This window comes from Mercenaria mercenaria, chromosome 2 (assembly GCF_021730395.1).
Source record: "Mercenaria mercenaria strain notata chromosome 2, MADL_Memer_1, whole genome shotgun sequence".
NCBI lineage: Eukaryota > Metazoa > Mollusca > Bivalvia > Venerida > Veneridae > Mercenaria > Mercenaria mercenaria.
In genome coordinates, this window is record NC_069362.1 from 25,175,140 (window position 1) to 25,197,841 (window position 22,702).

At 33.1% G+C, this 22,702-nt stretch overlaps 1 protein-coding gene across 4 annotated transcripts in view; it reads right to left on the reverse strand.

Annotated features, from left to right (window-relative positions):
• The window catches only part of LOC123563548 (TNFAIP3-interacting protein 1-like), a 49,988-nt gene that overhangs the window by 21,558 nt on the left and 5,728 nt on the right, over positions 1–22,702 (reverse strand). For 2 of the 4 annotated variants that reach the window (XM_045356399.2, XM_045356401.2), the window contains exon 4: positions 967–1,277. In XM_045356399.2, the coding sequence (XP_045212334.2) occupies positions 967–1,123 (157 nt within the window). In that variant the 5' untranslated portion in view covers positions 1,124–1,277. Of the gene's footprint in view, positions 1–966; positions 1,278–6,569; positions 6,707–7,018; positions 7,181–22,702 lie in introns of those variants that run through there. The other 2 variants (XM_045356402.2, XM_045356403.2) reach the window with 2 other exon arrangements.

Genomic DNA, 22,702 nt, shown 5'->3' on the forward strand with positions numbered 1-22,702 from the left:
ATACATCAAATTCTGTGCATACTGCTTATATCCTTTCAATAAAATGTTACGACATTAAACACATTGTCTTGGCCTAATATATGTCACTGTCAGTTTGTAACTAGAAGCTTGTATGTCTCAAGTATTTCATGCAAATCACAGATACTTACCATCTTGGAAATACAAAAGAATACAGTTATCCTGTGGCACATCTTTAAGCTAATATTTCCTTTCTGAGGTAATACAGTGTACTAGCTTAAATGAAAAACAATAGGCCTAAGTATGCCTAAGTCGCTCACCTGAGGAGGACCTTTTAATCTTGCCTCTGATCAAAGTTGGAGAACATCTATTAAGCAGTTCAATAAAGCTGGGTTTTTTTTTCTGTTTTTGCTTTGGTCCCAAAATGCAAAACCATTTGAACAAACATTTGAGAGAGGTCCAACCAAGGCTTGACATTATTACATTCTTCCAGAAAATCAAATGTGTATAAAATTTATAATACACTACTGTAATAAAGCTTTGATGTCAAAGTCGTTTAAAGTATAGGAGACATTGGTCAAATTGACTTCATTATAATAGTTGAAAAGAAAGCAGATTTTTTTATGTTTCAGCAGGAAAAGCTAACATGTGATAAAAAGAATATTATGCCTGTGACTTGCAACACTGAATTTATTTGAGTTGAATTAAATTGATAAAATGCTCGGCAGAGCCTCGCATTTTATTATTTTATGCAACTCATTTAATAAATAAAATATGAAAAGACACTCTTGTAATATCGTCTATATATTAAGTTGAATTCTGCTATTAACACGACTGAATTTGACTATAAAAGAAAGTATTAAATTCATGAATAAAGCAACAGCTGCTATCTATATTTTGATAGTCTTTACAATAATTTAAAATGAATCATAAATGTTAACTGCATTTATTCGCAAAAAAACTGACCATCGCAAATATTTAGTGTTGAGCAGTATAATTCCTACTTACTGAGCGTCAAGTATCCTCGAATTTTTCCTTCAAGTAATGACTTGTCCTCGCGCAATTTTTGAAGTTCTTCCTCAATTTGCCCACGAGTTTCTGGACTGAGATCTTCTAGAGATGTCTGTACTTGATGATCAATTTTTTCTATCTCCGGGTGAAGCATATTATTGTTTATGAATAACACTGTCTGTATTTACACGCTATGTCTACCTTATTTATTTTTTATTTTTTTATTTTTTACAAGATATGTTTTCAAGTTATTTCACTGTTTATTTTACCAAACACCAGCCTCTCACAAGTGAATCTCCAATAGTATCCTGCAAGAAAAAAACACATTAATTATAGTAATAATTTTACATTTTATGGGTTGATATTTGAAACTTGCATCTACCTTAAAAAAAACAACAGAAAACAATTAGCCCACAATTTCTACCTAATGTAAGAAACAAGTATTCAGACATGAGGTTTGTGATAAACAACAAAATTTTATAACAAAAATTACATATCAAAAAAAAAAATTTATGTAAGATACATAATGTACTAAAAACAGTATAATATCTATACATGCATTCTACTTGTTAACCTACATTATGTTTATTAACTTATCAAATTGAAAAGTAACCTTGTGAGTTAAATTTTCTCTAATATAATGTCACAGTTTCATTGACAATTAATAAGTTTAGTATCTTCAGTCAAAATTCTGTATGTTTATATATACTTACATATTTATAGTTTCTGACTAAAAAAAAATATCTTAACAGGTTATTATGTATACTTTCAGAATATTGTGCAATGACATCATGTACATAACATGTCTGATTTGAACAACTTTGACTAAGATACCTTTTACATAATATTCAAGTAAGGTAATATTATCCCTTACCCTGCTAAATTTCTATAATGAACTTGTCCATTTTTAAATTTGGACAGTACCATTAACTGTTAAAAGGGGTGCTTACTAAAAATATACTGACTGAATGGCGAACAGTGCAGAACATGATCTACACTGGTCACAAAGACAGACTCAGTTGTGCCCAGCATGTTAAGGGTTGAAGCCCTTCAACTTTTCATGTAAAAGAAATAATAAAGAGACATTTAACTTCCTTGCAATTCTAAAAATATCATGAATTTAGGAGCTTTTGTAAAAATTGGAGATATTGAGCCAGGAATATGATGAAAGAAGCAGTTTTTATGTATATTTAAACATATTTTTATATCAAATATTTTGTGAATGTCCTAGCACACATTACACAATAATCTTTTTAGTGATGTTGACATGGAGTAAACTGGCAGGGTTATTCTAGGCAGCAATATGTTACTGGTGTGTTGCTTATGATCTTAATATATTTTCCATTATTGCACTAGAAAGTATCCAGTCGTATGGGACAGTACAGTTGAACAGGTAATGGACAGGTAGACTAAAATTTAACTGTTGGTACAGATTTTGTGTTTTGATGATATACTCCTAAACCTTAAAGTAACACAACATCCAGTGTCACAAATGAATGTTCCTTAATTGGTCTAGCACTGAAATATCTACTCGATTACACAAGAGTGCAGAAAGACTATACTGGCAACTGGCATACCACTGTAATACTGTTCTTCTCATTTGATTATTTTTATTCAGTTATCTAAAAACTGATACATATATTACTAATGCCTGTACATAATATATGTTCTCAGGTCTCTGGTAATCTACTTGCCCAAGGTATAACAAATGTTTCAGTTACTGAGTAGATATAAATCTTTTAATTTTGGTTTGATGGCACATCAACACAGTACAGGTCATATGGTGCAAAACAGGACTAAAATTTTTTATTTCAAATCTCATTTTAATTACATCAAAATAAAAATAAGACATACGAAATCAAAACTTTTATACCTGCTGGAAATCAGTGTTACAGCAAAAGCAAGTTGTTCAACTGTAGTATGTTGCTTTGTACGATAATGCAAGGGTAGGACAGTACTTCCGATTCTTTTCAAACACAAGTTGTCCCAGAACCATATGGGACGTGAAATAAATCAATATGCACTGTGATTGTTACTAGTAATTTACTGAAACATTTACACATTTCTGCATATGTTAATGGGTTGGCCCCAGTTCCTTGACACATACATTATGTAACATAACAATAATTTTTATGTACTTGGGGTGGTGAAAATTCCTAAGTGGCTCTTCATATATTAAAATGTGTTTATATGCTCATATGATTTATGACTTCTACAATCATTATTTTTCATTTTTTACCAAACATCATTTTCAGCCTCATAAGTAACATTTGATGCGTAAATGACTATATTTTAAAATATAGATGAATCCTATACTATTTACAGTTAAAATTAGAAACCAAATAATTTTTAAGGAATTCTCATATATTGGTTATAAAATTGATAGTTGTTGTTTGATATGACTAACATTGCATTCCTTTGAAACAAAATTTAAAATTATATATGAAAAAAAAAAGGTAACGTATCTGGTCATCATGTACCTGGTGTAACAATTTAAATTCTTCTTTCATGTTCCTTCCATTTACTTATTTTTAAGGTACAATATTAAATGCTAATGAAAGCATGTCGACAAAGTTTCATTTTTGTGATGGAAAAACACAAGATTTGTTTGCTGATTGTGAATTAAATTATGCAGCAATCTTCCTGTAACGTATCTGATATTTGTTATCGTAATATTCAGTTTATTGAGGTTTAAATTTAAATCATGTGACAAATCTTTACTGTAATATGTGATATTAATACTTTATTCACTTGACTAGACTTATATCTTTCAAAATACTAATAAAGATAAGGTTTTCACCTTTGTTTTACTTCAAGCTAAAGGTAACATCTGGTCAATGTCATGGTCCCCATATATATGACTGAATGTATGAACAATAATTGTGTACCACTGAATGTAGTATATTTAATGAAACTTCGCCGCAAGAGCTAGGCAAAACTGTTAACTGTATGAAGCCTAACTTGTGGCACCTATGGATGGGATGTCTGCAGAGGTTACTACAGAGTTACAGATTGTGAAGTGTACCACTGTATGCAAAGCCATATGCCTCAAGATTAAAGGTAAAGCAACAATAAAGGTAAGTTTTCTCTGCCATAGCTTTGTGAAACAATGAACATAAGCTCTGTATCCCTATTTTAAGAACAGTTAATACCAATTACACATGACCCCAATTTACAGCTGGGTCGACTGAGGAAAACATGATAAAAGTGCCTTGCCCAAGGACACTCCGCAATGGGAGTTACTTGAGCCAGGGAATTAGCCTTACTCATTTGGCTTATTGGGGTGACTTATTTTATGATCTGATCAATATTTTATAGTTGTGATCCCGCTAATGTTAGCACACTGTTCCGAAACATCCTAAAATTTTTACTACCAGGGAATGAACCCGTGGCCTTTAAGAGCTTAGAGGCCCCTGCATATAAAAGCTTCCAATGGGTCCATCAAGTTCTTTATATTTACGAGGTATCTAGCCTCCTAAAAAAAACCCCAAAAAACACTTCAGTGTCAGCATATAGTGACTGTTCAATCGAAGTATTGTACAACTGGAGAACAATTTTAATTTGAATTTGTACGTCCATTCTACAGATAGAGGAGCAACTTCAATTTAAACATGTCGGCACAGTTCAAATTTCTATACTGATTGGTAGTATCACTATTTTGCTTTCAAAATGAAGGAGGCATATTTTATACTGTCTAAAATAGCACTGAAATGTCCACTAGAGATAACTAATTTTCGAAATCAGACAAATAAATACATGCACATTATATCAAAAATCTATGTCGGCGATCTAGGGTTAAATTAAATTGCATGGTACTGAAAGTTTAATATTGGGACAATTACTGAACTGTTATGCTCAAATGATTAGTTAATGATATACATCTTGAACAAAACATCACCTTTTTCAATATGTGTCAATCATTTGTATACTGACCACCTGCTTTTTGTGTCGGTAATTTGGACAACAGATACGTTACAACATATATTCACTTCAAATACTCAGGTGCATAATGCATGTTCCGGAACGACTATTGACAGTTTGAATGTTAAATGATATGATTATCAAAAAAATATTCATTTATTAACGAACAAAAACATATTGTAGGAAATAAAATAAGATGATGTTCAACTGCCACTGTGTTTCAATTTGTTTTTAACAGATACGTTACGAAGTGTTTCATTCAACATACATTTATATTGCATTTATCTAGAAATATTACTGGACTGTGAGTGAGTGTAGTAGAACACGTGTTTAACTTTGTATCTGAGTTAAAGTATTTTACCTTTAGTCCAAATTTCATATTTTTCACTTGAGAAAACATATTAAAAACAGATACGTTACAAACAACAGATACGTTATACGACTGTGCTATAAAAGTGTAAAAATGTTTGAATAATCATCACCTTAACCTAAACTTTTAGAAAAAAGTTGATGACGGTTTTATTATTGATATCTGAAGTTAGTAAGACTTCATAAATATTGAATAGAATAGATACGTAACAATTTCTATTTTTTTATGTAAGATGTTCAAATTAAAGTTTTCTATACAAAACATAAACATTTTGTGTTATATCTCTTTATTTTCAAATAGAATCATACCAAAATGTATGAAATATAAAGCAAATGTAACGCCAACTAATCAATTTAAAAATGTGACAGATACGTTTATACGAAATGGGTAGACAATTTTCACCAAAAAGACTGTATTTTCGGATATATCTAAGAACCAACAGTTATATTGTTCATATAGTATGTTTCCCTCATCAATTCAAGTACTTTAAACTACATGATGATATAGATCTTATTTCATAATCCAATATGAAGTTCGTTTTATGACAACTGATATTTGTGTAAATTACATTATTTTTCCATACAATTTGATTCATTTTATCAATCATAATATATAAATAACTTCATTTCTTATTATAATATTAAACTATAAAAAGTATTTAGTCTGAACAGGTAAATAACGGACACAACTATTGTTGTGTTATATTAAAATATTTTTTTGAATGAAAATTCGCAATGTATAATGCATCTGTCGCTGATTTACAGCTATCTTTGCAAAATCAATGAAATAACAAAAAATTGTTAATAGTTAACTAAAATATTTAATTTGTGTACTCCAAAGGCATGAAACAACTAAATAAAAACAAATCTGATTATCTCATTATATTTGGGAACAAGCCCGGCTGCTTAGCTCAGTAGGTAAGAGCGTTGGTCTACGGATCGCGGGGTCGGCTCGCGAGTTCGATCCTCGGGCGGGGCGTATGTTCTCCGTGGCTATTTGATAAACGACATTGTGTCTGAAATCATTAGTCCTCAAATGACTGGTACAGAACCCAGGAACACTGGTTAGGTTAACTGCCCGCCGTTACACGACTGAAATACTGTTGAAAAACGGCGTTAAACCCAAAACAAACAAACAAACAAATATTTGGGAACATCAGACGTGGGCACATTTTTACTGTCCAATCTGTAGAATGGACGTGTATCATTTTTACGCTCATGTTTCGATTCGTTTGGGCGTTTCATTGTGAGTAATTGGAACGGTTTTAACAAGAGTGTAATGCAGGAACTATTTGTACTCGAATACTGACCACATTTAACCTGGGCTTGTCATGTACTTGCCCATTCTCGCAATATTTGCAGGATATTCGTCACTGACGTTCCCTTTTTTCTGTATTTATGAAAACTGGTTCCCGCTTTTGCATCCGTTTTTTTAGCTAAAAATATTGAAACATCCTGAAAAGCCAGGATGAAGACAAAAATTGGAAAATCCGAAAATGCCCAGTAACACTACCGTAGTAATTTTTTCCGGTAATATTCGGTACTTTCCGTAAAATTTGCATTCTGGCACGACTGGTTTGGTCACGGTGGTTAATGAGTCTATATCTCTACAAACTAACCAAGTTAATACGAAGAAAATATATATAATACTAGATATAATACAAATGCCAGAGACGGCCTGTATTCATTTATAGCAAGGACGTAAATATTTACGTTCCTGGATCATAGATCTATTAACTTTTTCTTTTAAATGCCTTACCAGTTTCCTTCTTTTCTAGAACTACATCTAGATTATAAGGAAAAACCCAGCCAAAAGGCTGGATTCTAAATTTCAACTAATGTACCGAACATGCTTGGCAATTTTAATCCTTTTAAAAGGAAAACTGAGCAACAAAATATCCGCTATTCAAAATGGAAAATACTTAGGGAATTCCCCTAACAATAACAACTTCCGTTAATGCGTTGCGGTATAAAGATAGACAGAGGATATGACAGAAACCACCTTTTGTTACAGACGGACGGACATTCATACATATGGTTATCTATGTGGCTACTCTTTTGTTTTCTCTATTATTTTTTTAGCCAAGTTTATGGAATGAATGACATCAAAGAAAAAGTACAGTCACCTAAGTATGCAAAGCGAATAGGCAAAATAAGATCATCATCATCATCATCATCTTTGATAATGGCAAGCAGTCCTTTTGGACTATAATGGCCATGCGTGGGGGTTAGTAAAGTGAAAGATTATCAGCCTCCCACGCTACTCAATCCACCCAGGAGGACATTGACAATGTGATAAAAAATAGTGCAAAAACCTACTCAAGCCCTTAAAGCCTATACATTGCATAATCTACTATGTACAAATATGATATCGTGTGCATAAACAACAAGAAAAGCCACTTTCAAAGAATGCAACTATATATAGATACATGTAGGCCTAAATAGAGTAGATTCTACATACATATAGCTTTGTACACATTGTTCATTTGTTATCAACGGACGTAAACACATCAAAAAGTCTGTCTCATTTTAATTGTGAACAGACATCGGAAAGATGGACGGACGGTGATGCGCCATTTTTGTTTTATATTCGGTGTGTTTATCTAATCATTTTTCCTTTTGCTGACGTGTCATTCATGTCCACTTTTTCTTTTATTAAAGAACATGCTTGTATGGATCCCGCATTGTAAATTAAAACGCCTAGAATATGTGTTTTGATCCTACTCATTTTCAGAGCATGGCGCTGACAAAATTTCAATATCCTGAGGTTTGCGCGCACCTCCTTTAAAATCTGAAGTTGAGACATATGAATCTAGGCCCGCACATCAATATTATTTTTAACAGCTGAAGAGAATTTTACAAGGGATTGAATGGCAGTTAAGGTTTAGCTGTAGGGTAAAATGGGGTAACTGGGACACTTAAAGAATCACTGTTGAGTAATATTTTAGAAAGACAAAATATATACTTGATTTATTGATATTTCAGTATGCGCAACCTATATAATATATGACGAATATAAACTTTTTCAAATACCTGATAACCTGTGATTAACTATAAATTAATTAAACATTTGTCAAGTGTCCCAAGTTACCCCACCCAGTTGGGGTAACTTGGGACATTTTAGTTTTATTAGAATTTATGTATATTACAGTCGCATTTATGACAAATGAAACCATTCATGTCCACAGATCAAAAACGAATTCTAAACTGAAAATATAGCTCCGTATTAATTACAATTTATGACTGTTTTGTAAAACAAGGATGCATAAAGAAATCAATATGTCCAAGTTTTGCCTAAATTATGTCATTATTTGTTTCAATATATGCTTATTATATAAATCGTTTAAAATAGAAAAATGTTATAAGTGTAAATAACTATGTATGAATTAAACATAAACTTGACATAATCCATTATGTACTTATATATGTGATTTTTACACTTGAAACTGATCAAAATTTTAAACAGTCTTAAAACATAGATTTAATCAATTATTAACGGGACAATTAAAATGTGTGTCTTTTTCACAAAGAAATAAGGACATTAACTAGCTTTTTGCATACAGGAAGACTCGGGGAGGAGGGGATGAAATGTGAGGGGAATGAAGGCAGGGTTAAGGAGATCTAGACGGACACATGGGCATACGCTCTCGGAAACTATTGGCAACTGTACTTAAAATGTGTTGTCTGGCCATTTAGCCTGAATATTTGACACAACGTCATCTTTTAAAGGAGTAATTAACTAAAAGAACTACTATGTTGGATTGACTGTCAGTTGGTTCCTGTGCTTCACCTAGTATAAATACTACTTATTAATATAAGATTTGCCGACAGTTTCTTTAAACATGAAAGAAATATCAGTATTAGCCTATTAGACTATCAAAAATTCTAAACTCACCAGATTTTACGCGGAATGAGTGGGAGGGGTTCACGGAACGATATCCCTTTAAATAAACGTATGTGACTAAACAGTGACTTAGATCATGTAAACTTGGTATCGGGTAGAAAATTCAGTAGTTGCACCAGAGTTAAGCTAATATATATTATGACCACGCATGTGAACTAGTGGTATACTTACAAAATATCAGAGTTTCGTCATTACTAGACTTTCTTTCCTATTTTCATTTCATTTGTGGAAAAAGATTAAAAGTTGACAATTTATAGTGGTTATGTCCAGTTATGTACAACATTTTATGTACTGTCCATTGGAGCATATCCCCATTTTCTTCCAGCATCCAGTTCGTTCAAAAATAAAATCATGGAGAACTTTGTTCTTAACGACAGTGTCCAACTTGCCCCAATACATTAGGGTAAGTGGGACACTTTTGAAAAGGAACGTTCAAAAATAAAGTATGTTGTAATTTCTCAAAAACAAATCCCATTGTATGAAATAGTAATGTGATACCTACAGTTTTGCAACTCTTCCCATAACTGAAGGTATCAACACATAATAATATAAATATTTTGGACAGGCCATATTTCACAAACAAGCACCTGTTTTATAACGTCGTTGTCTGACGTCAACGCAACGGTTCATGGCAGGCCACTTTATTATTCAAAATGAAAGTCAATAAAACAAAATCATTATACTTTTTTATAGAATTTTTAAAAAATAATGCCATGTCCTTGATTTGCAATGATACATAATACGCTTCAATATTTCAAACAAGTTAAATGCGATATTTTGTGTATACGAGAACCAGCTTCTTGCGTCACAATTGACGTCACATTTATGATCAAGCCGTTACGGTACCGAAATTAAATATCTTTAAGATCTTATTGATATTCCGACCACATATAAGCAAATACATCTATAAAGTCAGACGACTATTTCTACTGTGCGTTTCACTAGACAGGAACATAACGAGAATATTTTAATGCACCATCTGAAAAAATAGGCATAATTATTTACAGCGTGTAATTTTATGTTTTCTTATTTTTATTTAATTAGTAATACTCTCAACATATGTCTAAGAAAATCGATTCTTAAAATATTTTCCAATCCATCGGCAGAAAAGTTTTGTCATATTAGGCTTTAACACTGAATGTCCTTTTTCAACATATAATCTTATTTAGGGAACGTAACCAATATTTACTCCAATTTACTGAAAAGTGTAAAGTGTCCCAGTTTCCCCATTGTCCCAGTTACCCCATTTTACCCTATATCACAAAACAATAGATTTTTTTAGCGAATGAACAACATCTTGACACACAACTTATCTGTCCAATGCATGTTTTGCTGTTCTGTCCGACGGAGTTGGATACTTAAAATATTCTAAATGTCCCCCTTTAAATAAGAATGCCATTTGTAAAGAAATAGATGTAAACAATTGTCAAAACGATGTTTTACCTAGTTATGTAAAGTTTAAACACTCTCACGATGTTGCAAATGCATCAAAACGAAGACATGTAACAGCTTTTTAAAAATGGTGAGTTTTTAAAGGCGCTGGACTGTCCAGAAGTGTGGCCCCTTCATGTAGTCCCTTTCCGGAATTCAATAAATATATGAATAAATTGACAATGGTTTTGTACAATAATATAAATGTTTTATATGCTATTATATTTTCATGTAAAACAATTCTTTCTTTCTATGATTTGAAGACGTTTGAACTTTTTTCTCCGAAACATGGACCTATACCTTAAATTTAACAGCTGTAATTCCAGTCAAATTGTTTTTAATTTGCGAATTTAAAGAGATGACACTGTATATAATATTTAAGTCATATGTTTGTCAAATACACGACAGTTTGAATAATTTGGGATATATTTGCGAACGAATTTTCCGAGTGGTTGAAGGGCAGAGCATGTACATGGAATCTGCTATAAATTCCGCCCTCCCTCCAAAGTCTTGAATCCACTCCTGTGTACGAGTATATATTCATCCATGATGATGGTTTAACGAATATATTTCTTTTTCGTTTTAATGAACAAATACGAAAATCGAATGTCTTCCTGCAAAACAGTTTATTTTTAGGCATTTAGAAGTTCCTGTGTAGTTTTATCGCCGATAATGACTAAACGTTTTAACATTCCCTTCACATATTTGAAAAGTTCTGTTATTTTAAGCATTAAAATGATATATATAAGAAACTACTGCAATATTAGCGTTTACTAGGCATCATTTTTCTCAGGTCAAACAGAAACCGCCGAACCAAGTTTGCGGGTGTAACATATTAGTTCTACAGAACTGATATTCCAGCATCTATAGGGTTTCAGTAACATGAATGAGTTCTACGGAAAGATCTCGTACCTCGCTGGCTAGTCCGTGTCTATACAACTGTGTGTGTCTTCGGATCAAGTCCCACACCGAAGACTGTGTATCAGTCTTTTCTTTTAAAATTAATTTAACAGGTTCACCCAGGTCCCACACCGAAGACTGTATCTATTTTTCTAAAATTAGTTCAATAAGTTCACCCAGGTCAACAGCTTTTAACAGTAACTTTTGAAAAGATTTCTTACAATTTAGGAATTCTGTCTCGCTAGATCTGAATAAAAAGAAATAAAACTTAAAGCAAATAAATAATTTTCAAGCGACAGATTGATTTTAATTCTTATCATCTTATACCTGGGAACGATTACACGTATACACCTTCCTGGTTATACAAACATAGCTGTCTTCAAACATTTTTACGTAACGCTAACCGGTCGAAGCATTTATCTGTTCCAGTAAAGGAAGTTAAAATATTTCGCAGTGTACTATAATATAACTAAAGTTCAATCAAACGGTTGTACTTCGGCAAAGATCGTGCAAGATCTTGTGTTCACCAACAGGATTAAGCCGGATTTTATTGCAATTTCAACGGGATAATTCCAGTTAATATTTTATTTAAACTTCGCCAGTGTCTCTTAAATTGTTTTTTTCTAAAAAAAAATTCAAGAGTCGCAGACATGCTATTATTCTGGAGTTACAAAGGAGTAATGGGTTTTGAAAGTATGAAAGATAAATCCTTGTGATCCAAGATAAAAGTTTTCTAACATTTCACAATAATATTGCAAACTCAGACTAGTTTATTGCGTTAAAGACCTACAGCCCATACACATATACGATACAAATATATACTGGGCGTCATTGAAAAGTTACCACTTAATATATACCTCTTCACTTTTTAATACAATATCGACGTCACTTTTTCATGGCCTGTGCGCGGTCAATTACTCATAGACCATTTCTGATCATGTCTCCTAACCCATTGCATGACTGTCAGATGAGGAAAGTAACGTGGCATTCTTAGCAAGAGTATTCTGGGTTGTTTTTTTTTTACGTATTCCTTTTAGTCTTTCGGCTATCTTTCAAGTGCGATGAATGATTTGCGATAGAATTTTCGTACATGTCGACATTGCTGGAAAAGGCCATTTTGCACGTGTAGCCCGTGCCTCAAATGGAGTTTATCGAATTTGACAAATCTTTACACCAGTGACGTCTCAGTTGCGTCAAAAATGTAGTTGTGTTATGCTTTTAACACAGTCCCATGCGATTTTGAAAATTTAAGGGCCATTAGGATGGTAACTTTTCAGTGACGCTGAGTATAAATAAGAAACACAAATCTGTGTGTGACTGCACATAGTATATAACAAACAAATTAACTTTATTAGCAAAATCAGCATACACTATGCCTTTGGCTAATACATAACTAGAATATACAAACAAAAATATATATGCACATGCATAACATGACAAAGTAGAATCATTTGTACATCTATATATGTCTTCAAGTGGAAAAGACATAAAGATAAATTACACTACATTATCATTCTTACTTTGAAAGCTTCATATAGATATTTTGAAATTTTTACTGTTGTCGACTGGTTTTTACTTGACATTAGATTGTCAAACATTGCTCAGGAAGGCCATGAAGTGTTTGGAAAATATTTTTTGAGTATATTGGATTAATAGAAAATGATATTCACTTTCTACTGCATGCATGATTAGAATACTCACATATTCTATTTTGTCTCTCACGACCATGGTAACGACATGTTTCAATTGCTAAAATGTGACTACTTAATTTAAAGGACGCAAACTGTTTTATCTTCTTGTCGCTTTTAGTTTTGTTTAAATATTCCTCAAATTCAAAGACTGTTTTATAGTTTATGTAGTATGACAACTTAGACATAACTCTAATCGTTGTATGCCAATGTTGAATAAACTAATCTCTTATTCTTATAGGCAAAATAGGAAAATAGTTCACCTGTCTGATAAAGTTATGCCATAAATCACTGAATCCTAAATCGTCTATCAGTTTCTTAACACTGCTCTTTCTTGACGAATAAGTGAAAGGGTGACTCTCCCGAGCGAAAGAATGTTAACTGTTTTAGACCTATTGGCGTTTGAGAAAAAGTAACACCTAGCTAATAGAATCTATCAATAATTTCGATAGCTTCATTATTAATGTGCCATTGGTGTTGAACTTGGAACTTGCGTTTCTCAAATATACAAATTTTAGTCTTATTGACATTTACTTTTAGGTCTCATTTTTAAAAATAATATAACTAAGATGTAAAGTATTAGCATTCGTAGAAAATAATACCATATCATCTGCAAAGAGTAACATAAATAAACATATCTGGTTCAGATCGTAATATGACAAATTATTTAGATCAAGATTGGTACAAACATCATTTATAAAATGTATGGACAATGTAGGAGAAAGTGGTTCACATTGATTTAGTCCAACAGATATATCAAAGAAGTCAGAAATATTACAGGCAGTTTTAACACATGATGAAGCTTTATTATAAATTGTTCTAATCATGTGAACCATTTTACAGCTTATGCCCTTGGCCGCTAGCTTGAACCATAGTGCTTCTGTAACATCTGTATCAAAGGCTTTTTCATAGTCTATAAAAGCACAATATAATTTTCTTTTATCATAAAACACATTCTGGATAATACAGTGAAGTAGAAATATACAGTCTATTGTGCCTTTTTTATCTTTAAAACCAAACTGGTTATCGCTAAATATATGTTCTGACTCACCATTTATTTAATCTGTTTCTGAGAACAAGGGAGCGAATACTTTTGCAATGCTATTGACTAAAGTTATCCCCTTATAATTGCATGGATTTGATTTGTCCCCTTCTTAAATATAAGTACGATGATTCCCTTGGTCCAAGATTCAGGATAAATGCTTCTGTCGTAAATAAAGTTAAACAACCGAACAAGATATAGAGTAATAAATTTATTCGCATCAATGAAAAAATCCGGAACGATTTTGTCAATTAATGCTGCTTCATTTCTGTTGCCTGAGAGATTGCTTTCAGATTTTTGGTTGCGGGTTTATCCCGCTACCAAAGTTAAAGTGTATTTCTGACAATCATAGCATTTTTATTTTATTCCGAATCACATCCAAAGGATGTTCATGTGCTACACAAAATAGTCCCATTCATGAACAATGCGGGTGAATTATCAATGAACAAGCAGTTCTTATTCAACCTGTATCCACTCAGGCTGACCATTCAGATTATATAAGATCTATCAATGATAAGTTATTCCAGCCCATGGTTACATCACAAGCTAGATCAGGCAGAGTTCATCTTAGATATGAGGCACATTAAATTTGTACATGTATTTGTTTCTCATTCATGTATATTCATAGACTGGCATTTGAACAGAAAATAAATCTGCCAAAAACCCCGCAACCATCAGACATTTCAAGGCTTTGATTATCTTCCGTTATAGTTCTACCTAAAAATTCAACAGAAGTAGTATCATCCTTTGCAGCAAAATTATCTTTGTCTTCCGCAGGAATATACACCAGACAGAACAAGAGCTGTCGGAGGACAGCAACGCTCGACTATTCAACAGCCTTGTCAATTGAATGAAAACAATGTAGGGATAATACACGTTTTTTGTGTATTAACGTCTGCAGAAGCACGCGGGATTGATTGTGACCGAGACCGAAGGTCACGTGTTGCATAAAAACATTACACGACGACTAAATGCATTGTTTTCATATGTGATGACTTTACGATTCCGGTACATTTTTAGTTACCATTCGGTTGTTCTTGGAAACGGTAAACCTTTGGTCTTGGTCACAAACAATGCCGCGGGCTTCTGCAGACATTAATACACAAAAAACGTGTATTTTCCCTACATTATTGTCACATTTCGGGGATGCTTTAACAGGAGAGAAAACGTGTGTGAGATTCTCGCGCTCACGTGCTGTTATAACACCTTTTTATATATGCGAGTTCCGTGGCAAAGCGTAAACGTCATTCGGCCCCAAAACGGATCATTCAAAACGAAATGACGTCAACGTAAACAATAGCTCAGACATTCCCGCGCATTTCATGGAAATTGAATGACGCTGAGGTAGGATGTATTCATTTAGACTGTGACTCAATGCAGACTTGGAGCGCCGGTATAAATTACAGACTCCGGTTCATACCGGATTAACTAAATTTGAACGAAAATATCATAAATGTATATATTTTGTAACCATGGTGATACTAACCCTAACCTTTAGTCAGTATTTTATGCATATTGTACACTAAATGCATGCGGACATGCAAAAATATGCATATTTTTGCCGTGCGCTACAACTGACAATCACTTTCGGGCATGCGCAGAAGACCGCTCCAAGTCTGCAATGAGTTACATCGATTCATTTATTAGTATTGTTTCCGCGTTTTATGCTAGAATAGCGTTAGCGCATGTTCATTTCGTGTTATAACATCTGCAGAATCCCTCGGGATACGTTGGTACCCTCTCCCTACGGGCTCGGGCACCAACCAATCCCTCGGGATTCTGCAGACGTTATAACACGAAAAAACATGCGTTATCCCTACATAAGCAAAAAAAATTCAACAATGTTAGGTGTCAGTTGTATACCATGTATATTACTTTGTATAATAACATCATATAATTCATTTATAAACAGAGAAAATAGGACAGGACTTAGATTATATCCATGTCTTAAGCCAATAGGGCAATCAACTATTTCACTGTGAATAGTACTATTTCTAGCACACGCTTCAACAGATTTATAAATACCCTTTATTGCGTTTAATAAATTACTAGCACCCTGGACAATGTAACACGAAAGTGCAGTGTACAGTTTTACTCTGTCGACACTACTAAAGTATTGGACCCGTAACAGAGTACCTCTTTTTTGAAGAGTATTCAATTCCTACCATAATCCTACTTTGACTGCAATTTTCATGGGGGCGTATAGGTTCAAGCCCCACTGGGACCAAATTTCTTTTTCTATACTTTCCTTTTTTTCTAGTAAGTTTTTACTTCTTTCAAGACTTATTATGGATGTACTGTACAAAAGTGGAAAATTTTCATTCTATAAGCGATTTCTTGGTGTTCAAAGTGAATTTACCTCTGAATCAGGAGGGGTAGAGTTAGACATCTTTAAAACTTCTGAGTTACATGTGGTAAAAGTTCTCTATTTTGCCTTCATTCTTTAGATTACATATTGTGGAAGAAATGCAGGTAGGTTTTACTTCTGCCCCAAGGTTATTTTTGAATGAAGTGATCAAAATTCAAAACAGACCCACAGGATTCGACCTTAATTTTTCAATGTTGGAGTTAGAATTCTGTCTCATTTAATCTGTTTACTTGAGGCACCCTCGAAAAAAATTATATTTACAGTTTTATTTTGTGTTTTATAATTGTTTAACTATAGTTTGATGTTTCTTTTATCAAAATTAATGCTGTAATAAATTCTCTGCAAACATTTTAGATAGTGGCCATCACATTGAAGTTTGTCTCTACTTGAGCTTGAAGAAATACCATAAATTATACAAAATTTACAAAAAAAAAACGGCACGGTAAAAGTTGTCTAAAATTTGCCACACAGTGCGAAACATGGTCAACTTTAATAATATACCAAGCAAATGCCATTTTTAAACATTAATATTATGGTTCCAATACCTTAAAGGCTTTTTTTGAAATCTTTAAGTGCTACGTACACTTTTCTGTGCTTCTGGCATAAGTATTTCTTAACAATGGAATAATAAAAGCATTTTATCAATCGTAGAGTAACCTGACCTAAATCCACACTGAGTTAGATCTAAACACATTAGCATAAAAAGATAAACGTTTATTTAAAATACTTACATAAATTTTGCTTAAAACTAAGAAATAATAAGTTCCCAAGTGTGGTTTATCGTAGAATAACCCGTGTTTTGAGTTTTTATGCGTAAGAATATATCACGAAGGCCGTACGTAGGCCTGAGTGATATATCGTTTCGTATAAGAACGAAAAACTAGGGTTATTCTACAATAAACCATACTTGGGAACTTGTTATTAAGATTCTAACACGACATACTAGTATCAACAGTGTAAGAAAAATGGTAACTACTTTTTACAACCGCGCTACGCACCTGGATCGGATGACGTAATTGCACGCGAGTGGTTTATTGCAGAATAACCCGAGATGGTCGTGTTAGAATATCTAATAATGCTACACCTCTGTAATTATCCAGATTATTCGAAGAACCTTTTTATGTACAGGAATAAGAACTGCAAGAGACCATTTGTCTGGAAAAACTCCGTCGACAAAAAATCTTTTTTAAAATTTACTTAAATATGGCTACACAATATCAACAGTGTAAATAATAAGCTCCGGTATTACATTCCCTGGACAGGCTTTTCCCTTTTTTTTTAATTCTTTAACTGCATTTAATATTTCACCATCGGTTATAGGATCATTTAGTAAACTTCCGATTCGGTAATATTTTCTATGTTTGAATTTCTCTTTCTTCGGGGTAATATTTATCAGGATCATTCCGGTTAATATCTTATCCAAACTTCGCCAATGTCTCGTAAATTGTTTTTCTAAAATTTTGCAAGAATCAGAGACATGCTATTATTCTCAAGTTATTAAGGAGTATTGACTTCTGAAGGTATTAAAGAAAATATCTCTGTGATCCAAGATAAAAGTTTTCTAACATTTGACAATAATATCTTAAGAAAGGCTCAAAATGCTTTTGTTTAAAATATGACTGCCTCTTTTAAGTTCAGACCAGTTTGCCTTATCAAACAGTAAACTTCTGTGTTTTGCTTTTGGAGTGATTCTAGCTGATGAAAGAATGTGAACAAAAGTAATGCAATGATCAGCGAAACCAAAAACAACTTTTACAGTTTCCGGCAAAGTAGGATTTGACAAGAGTACAATGTCAAGTAGATTACTAGTAGCATCAGTAACTGTATTTGGTTCAGTTGTCATCTGTGTGAAACAATAGGAATCAACAAAATGTAAAATTTTGTTATATTCTTCTAGGTCGGGGTGGGGGTAACTGTGTTTACAGTTTTTGATCGCCAAGACTATCGGTGATAGTCGTTCTGTTTGGTTGATCTGTAAGGCTATTTGTACGTTGTAATTCATCAAACCGTTTAAAAGTCATTGTCTGGCATGTATGAACTACAAACAAGCAAATTTCACCTTCCTTTCTGCTTAATATTTACCCATATATTGTTTCTGAGTGAGTCAGACTTTAGTTCAAAAGATGAAGAACATTTTAGAGATTAAAATGAAAAACGCCATCTCCTGTTCTACCCTTTTCTATCATTCCTGTAAACATCATAATCTGTTGGGGGAGGGAGGGGGGTCGAGTGGGATTTCAGAATTTTTTATTTTTGGCTTTAGTCAAGATTCATTGCCAAGTACTATGTTAAGTTTTACTGTAGCTAGCATATATAAAAATCCTAAATATTTCTTCTTTTCAGATTTGCAATTCACAGTAACTATTTTCTAATGTTGTAAATACTGATATCTATAAATTGATGGTTTTGGCGGCTGACGTTTTGAGTTTTTGCTGTTTTCTGAAAGTTTGTTGATTGGTGAACTACGTACAGTGTAATGGCTCAGAATGATTTACTCCACATGGTGCTGATTAGATGAATTGTGTGTACTGATGGAGGATATTGACTGAGATATAGATCTAGTGATTTTGAATAATCAAAAAATGAAAAATTAGAATGTGGTACACCATAATTTGCACATTGCCATGATTCATTTGAATGATCAAAATGGTACTGGTATATTATAGTTCTCATACCCTGGAATTCGGCGTAAAACCAAGTATTACTGTCCGCACAAAATATGCCTGGTTCTGGACTTCAAAATTACAAGTGCACCAAAGATCTGGTTCGGGATTTTAATGTACATATGGGTAAATTGTCAACTGTTTTGTAGTCATAATGCTGTTCAATTTTCATGTAAACAGCCCTTTCTTTGTATGAGTTGGCGTTGTTTGAACTTTTCCCCCAAAATATAACCGTTAACGATTTCCAGTATTAAGCTATATAGCTTCAGAAAGTGTTGTTCATTGCATATATTATTTGTTTTAAGTTCTATTATCAATAAAATAATAAACCATGAAAAGAAAATAGTGTAGTTCTATGCAGGAAATGTTTCGTAGTATGTATATCTGTCTGAAAGCTTGTGTTGGAGCGAATTGTTCCCTTTGACAGTTAGTGGAACCACTGTCATCTAGGTGTATATTTTTTTCAGTAATGACACGTACGAAACTTGCAGACATATTTACATTAATTTTATACACATTAATTTTTTATTGTTTGCCGATAATCATGATAATATGTATGTAGCATTATTTTCCTTTTCCAAGGAACGATTACAAACGCTTCTTAACAAATTGCCTTCTTAGTGTACTAAATGGGATATAAGTGAATATGAATAAAACAGTTGCTTTGGTTTTTAAATCCGGAAATAAAAATGAAAAGTAGAAGTTTATTATAAAATGTGCTACTTAAGGTTGTTAGGACATTCACATAATTTAGTGTTTCATTATGGTCTACTGACTTGAATTGTTATCAAATTTAAAAACATTTACCAATAAAGCAGCGCTGTAGTCTAAAAATTCTTTATTTAATGTAATTGCTTCAGCTGTTACAGAAAGGAAACAAACTACAGTTGAAACTCGATAACTTTAACTTGCTTATCTCAAAATTCCAGGTATCTCAAAGAGAAGACATTTTCAAGTCCCGTCCCAAACACACGTGCACAATATATCATTTTAAGTCTTATTTAAGTAAAACATTTGGTCGCTTAAACTGGTATTCGAAATACCGAGCTTAAATATATTTGGTTGTATAATTTTACAGATTTTTATATATGGATCAGAAGTATGGGATTTCCATAAAGCACCTGGCATAAAAAGGATCAATTAAAAATCTTGGTGTACGTCAACAGGATAAAACATTGTAGTTCTTGGTGAATTTTGAATATTGCCTATATCAATGGTATGAAAATTCAGAAAATACATGAAATCTCCTAATTCTCTCTTACACAGGGATACAAACGGAAACCTGTTGAATCACTGGTCAACAATGTTAAAAGATCTTTGTCAGACTTAGGCTTTTTTTTATTTATGGAATAATGAAAATGTTTAAAAATTGTACTCATTCATAAAGAAGATATGATCATCAACCGCAACAATGGTGTGCTGAACTGTGCACCTTTTCGAAATTAGAAAATTACACTTTATTTAGAGATGAATTAATTCAAGAAAAAACTTGCTTGTCTTAATAGTGTGAACAATCGTATAGCACTGTAGAACCACATTCGTAACAGATCGCATTTGTAACAGGTGTTGTTACAAATGCGATCGCATATGTAACAGGTGTTACAAATGAGATCGCATATGTAACAGAAATCAAGCACATTTGTAACATTTTTTGAGACAAACATGATCGATACCGATTTTTGATGTGACATCTGATCACATTTGTCACATGTCATTTTCAATCGGAAAAATGAACAAAAAAGTGCATTTTTACATCTGAAACACATTTGTAACATGTTTTAGCTCACTTGTACGAAGCAACAAAGTAAGCTATTGTGATCATCCTTTGTATGTCGTCCGTCGTCCGACCGTTCACATTTTTCTTGCGAATACGATAGAGACAACATTTATCATTTGATTTTGACAAAACTCGCACAGAACTTGTATACGTCTATAATATCTTGGTTCCTTTCAAGAACCAACCATATCACCTTATCCGTCTTGGACTTATGACCCCAGAAATGGCAATAATAACTGATTTTAGCCTTGTGAACGCTTTAGAGACCATATATTTTGTTTATTTTGACTAAACTTACACATAACTTATATATCTATAAGATCACGGCTCCTTTCAAAAACAACCGTATTGCACCATTTGACTTGGAGTAACGGCCCTTGAATTGGCAAAAAATGCTGTTTTTATCCTTATCATCACAATGGAGACTACATTTATTATTTGATTTTATTAAACTTATAAAGGATCTCACTTCCTTTAAAAACAGTCATATCGCGCCATTTTCTCGGAGTTATGGCTGAAATGACAAAATGTGCTTATTTTAGTCTTGTGAACACAACAGAGACCATATTTATTATTTCATTTTGACCAAACTTTGTATAGAAGTTATATATCTATAACACCTCGGTTTCTTGAGAAAACCAGCTATAAAGCACCATTTGCCCTGGAGTTATGGCCCCTAAAATGACAAATTTGCTGACTTTAGCACTGTGAACATGACACAGATCACATTTATTATTTGATTTTGACTAAACTTGCTTTGAAGTTATATATATTTAAGATCTTGCTTTTTTTTCTCGAAGAGTAGCCACATCACGCTATTTGTCTTAGAGTTATGGCTCATGAAATGGCAAAAATCGCAGATTTAATAACATGTTTAGTGTAGTATTACTCATGTGAGCGATAGTTGGCCATGACTACCCTCTTATTGATTAGAGGGATATTTCCGGTCAGGTTAATATCTTGGTACTGGTTTGTTATCTGGAAAATTAAACTTGGCAAGAATACCGTTATCATGACTGGTCTGTTCATAGTAGCATGGTACTACATGCACATGTTACTTATAAATTTCCCATATCGGTTTTGATTTGTAAGATTTCATATTTTACTAAATGCATGAATATATGAATATGTTTAATGATGCACACCGCATGCAATCCCTGTTCAACTTCTATAATCAGCAAATGACTGGTTGTATCGCTTCAACAACAAATAAAATGCACTAAAATCAAGATCAAGGCAGTCTCAACTAACGTAGAATATCTTGTAAAAGCTTGTTTCCGTAGAACACCGGGTATGTATACATTTATGTATGCTTTAAAATAGTGACTAGCTTGACTATTCGAAGACTTCTCATGGCTATTGTTCTGATCCTGATGTCGTCGGCGTCCGCGGGTTGCTGCAAGATAGGTTTTTCGTTTTCGTTTTGTTTATCTTTGTCAATTCCCATTGTTTTAAACATCAAAAAAAAAATATAATACTGACGACAATGGATACATCAAATGAAATATGTCCCATTTAAAACCCTGACGTGAACTTTATTGGATTATAAATAAGAGAGTTTACTTGCCAGGCCTGGTGTCTTCATTCGTATGGAAACACTCTTATTTTGTATCCCTATAGGAGCGACATAAGTTACTCCATCGGTGAGGGGTGCAGTGGATAGTTTTGCA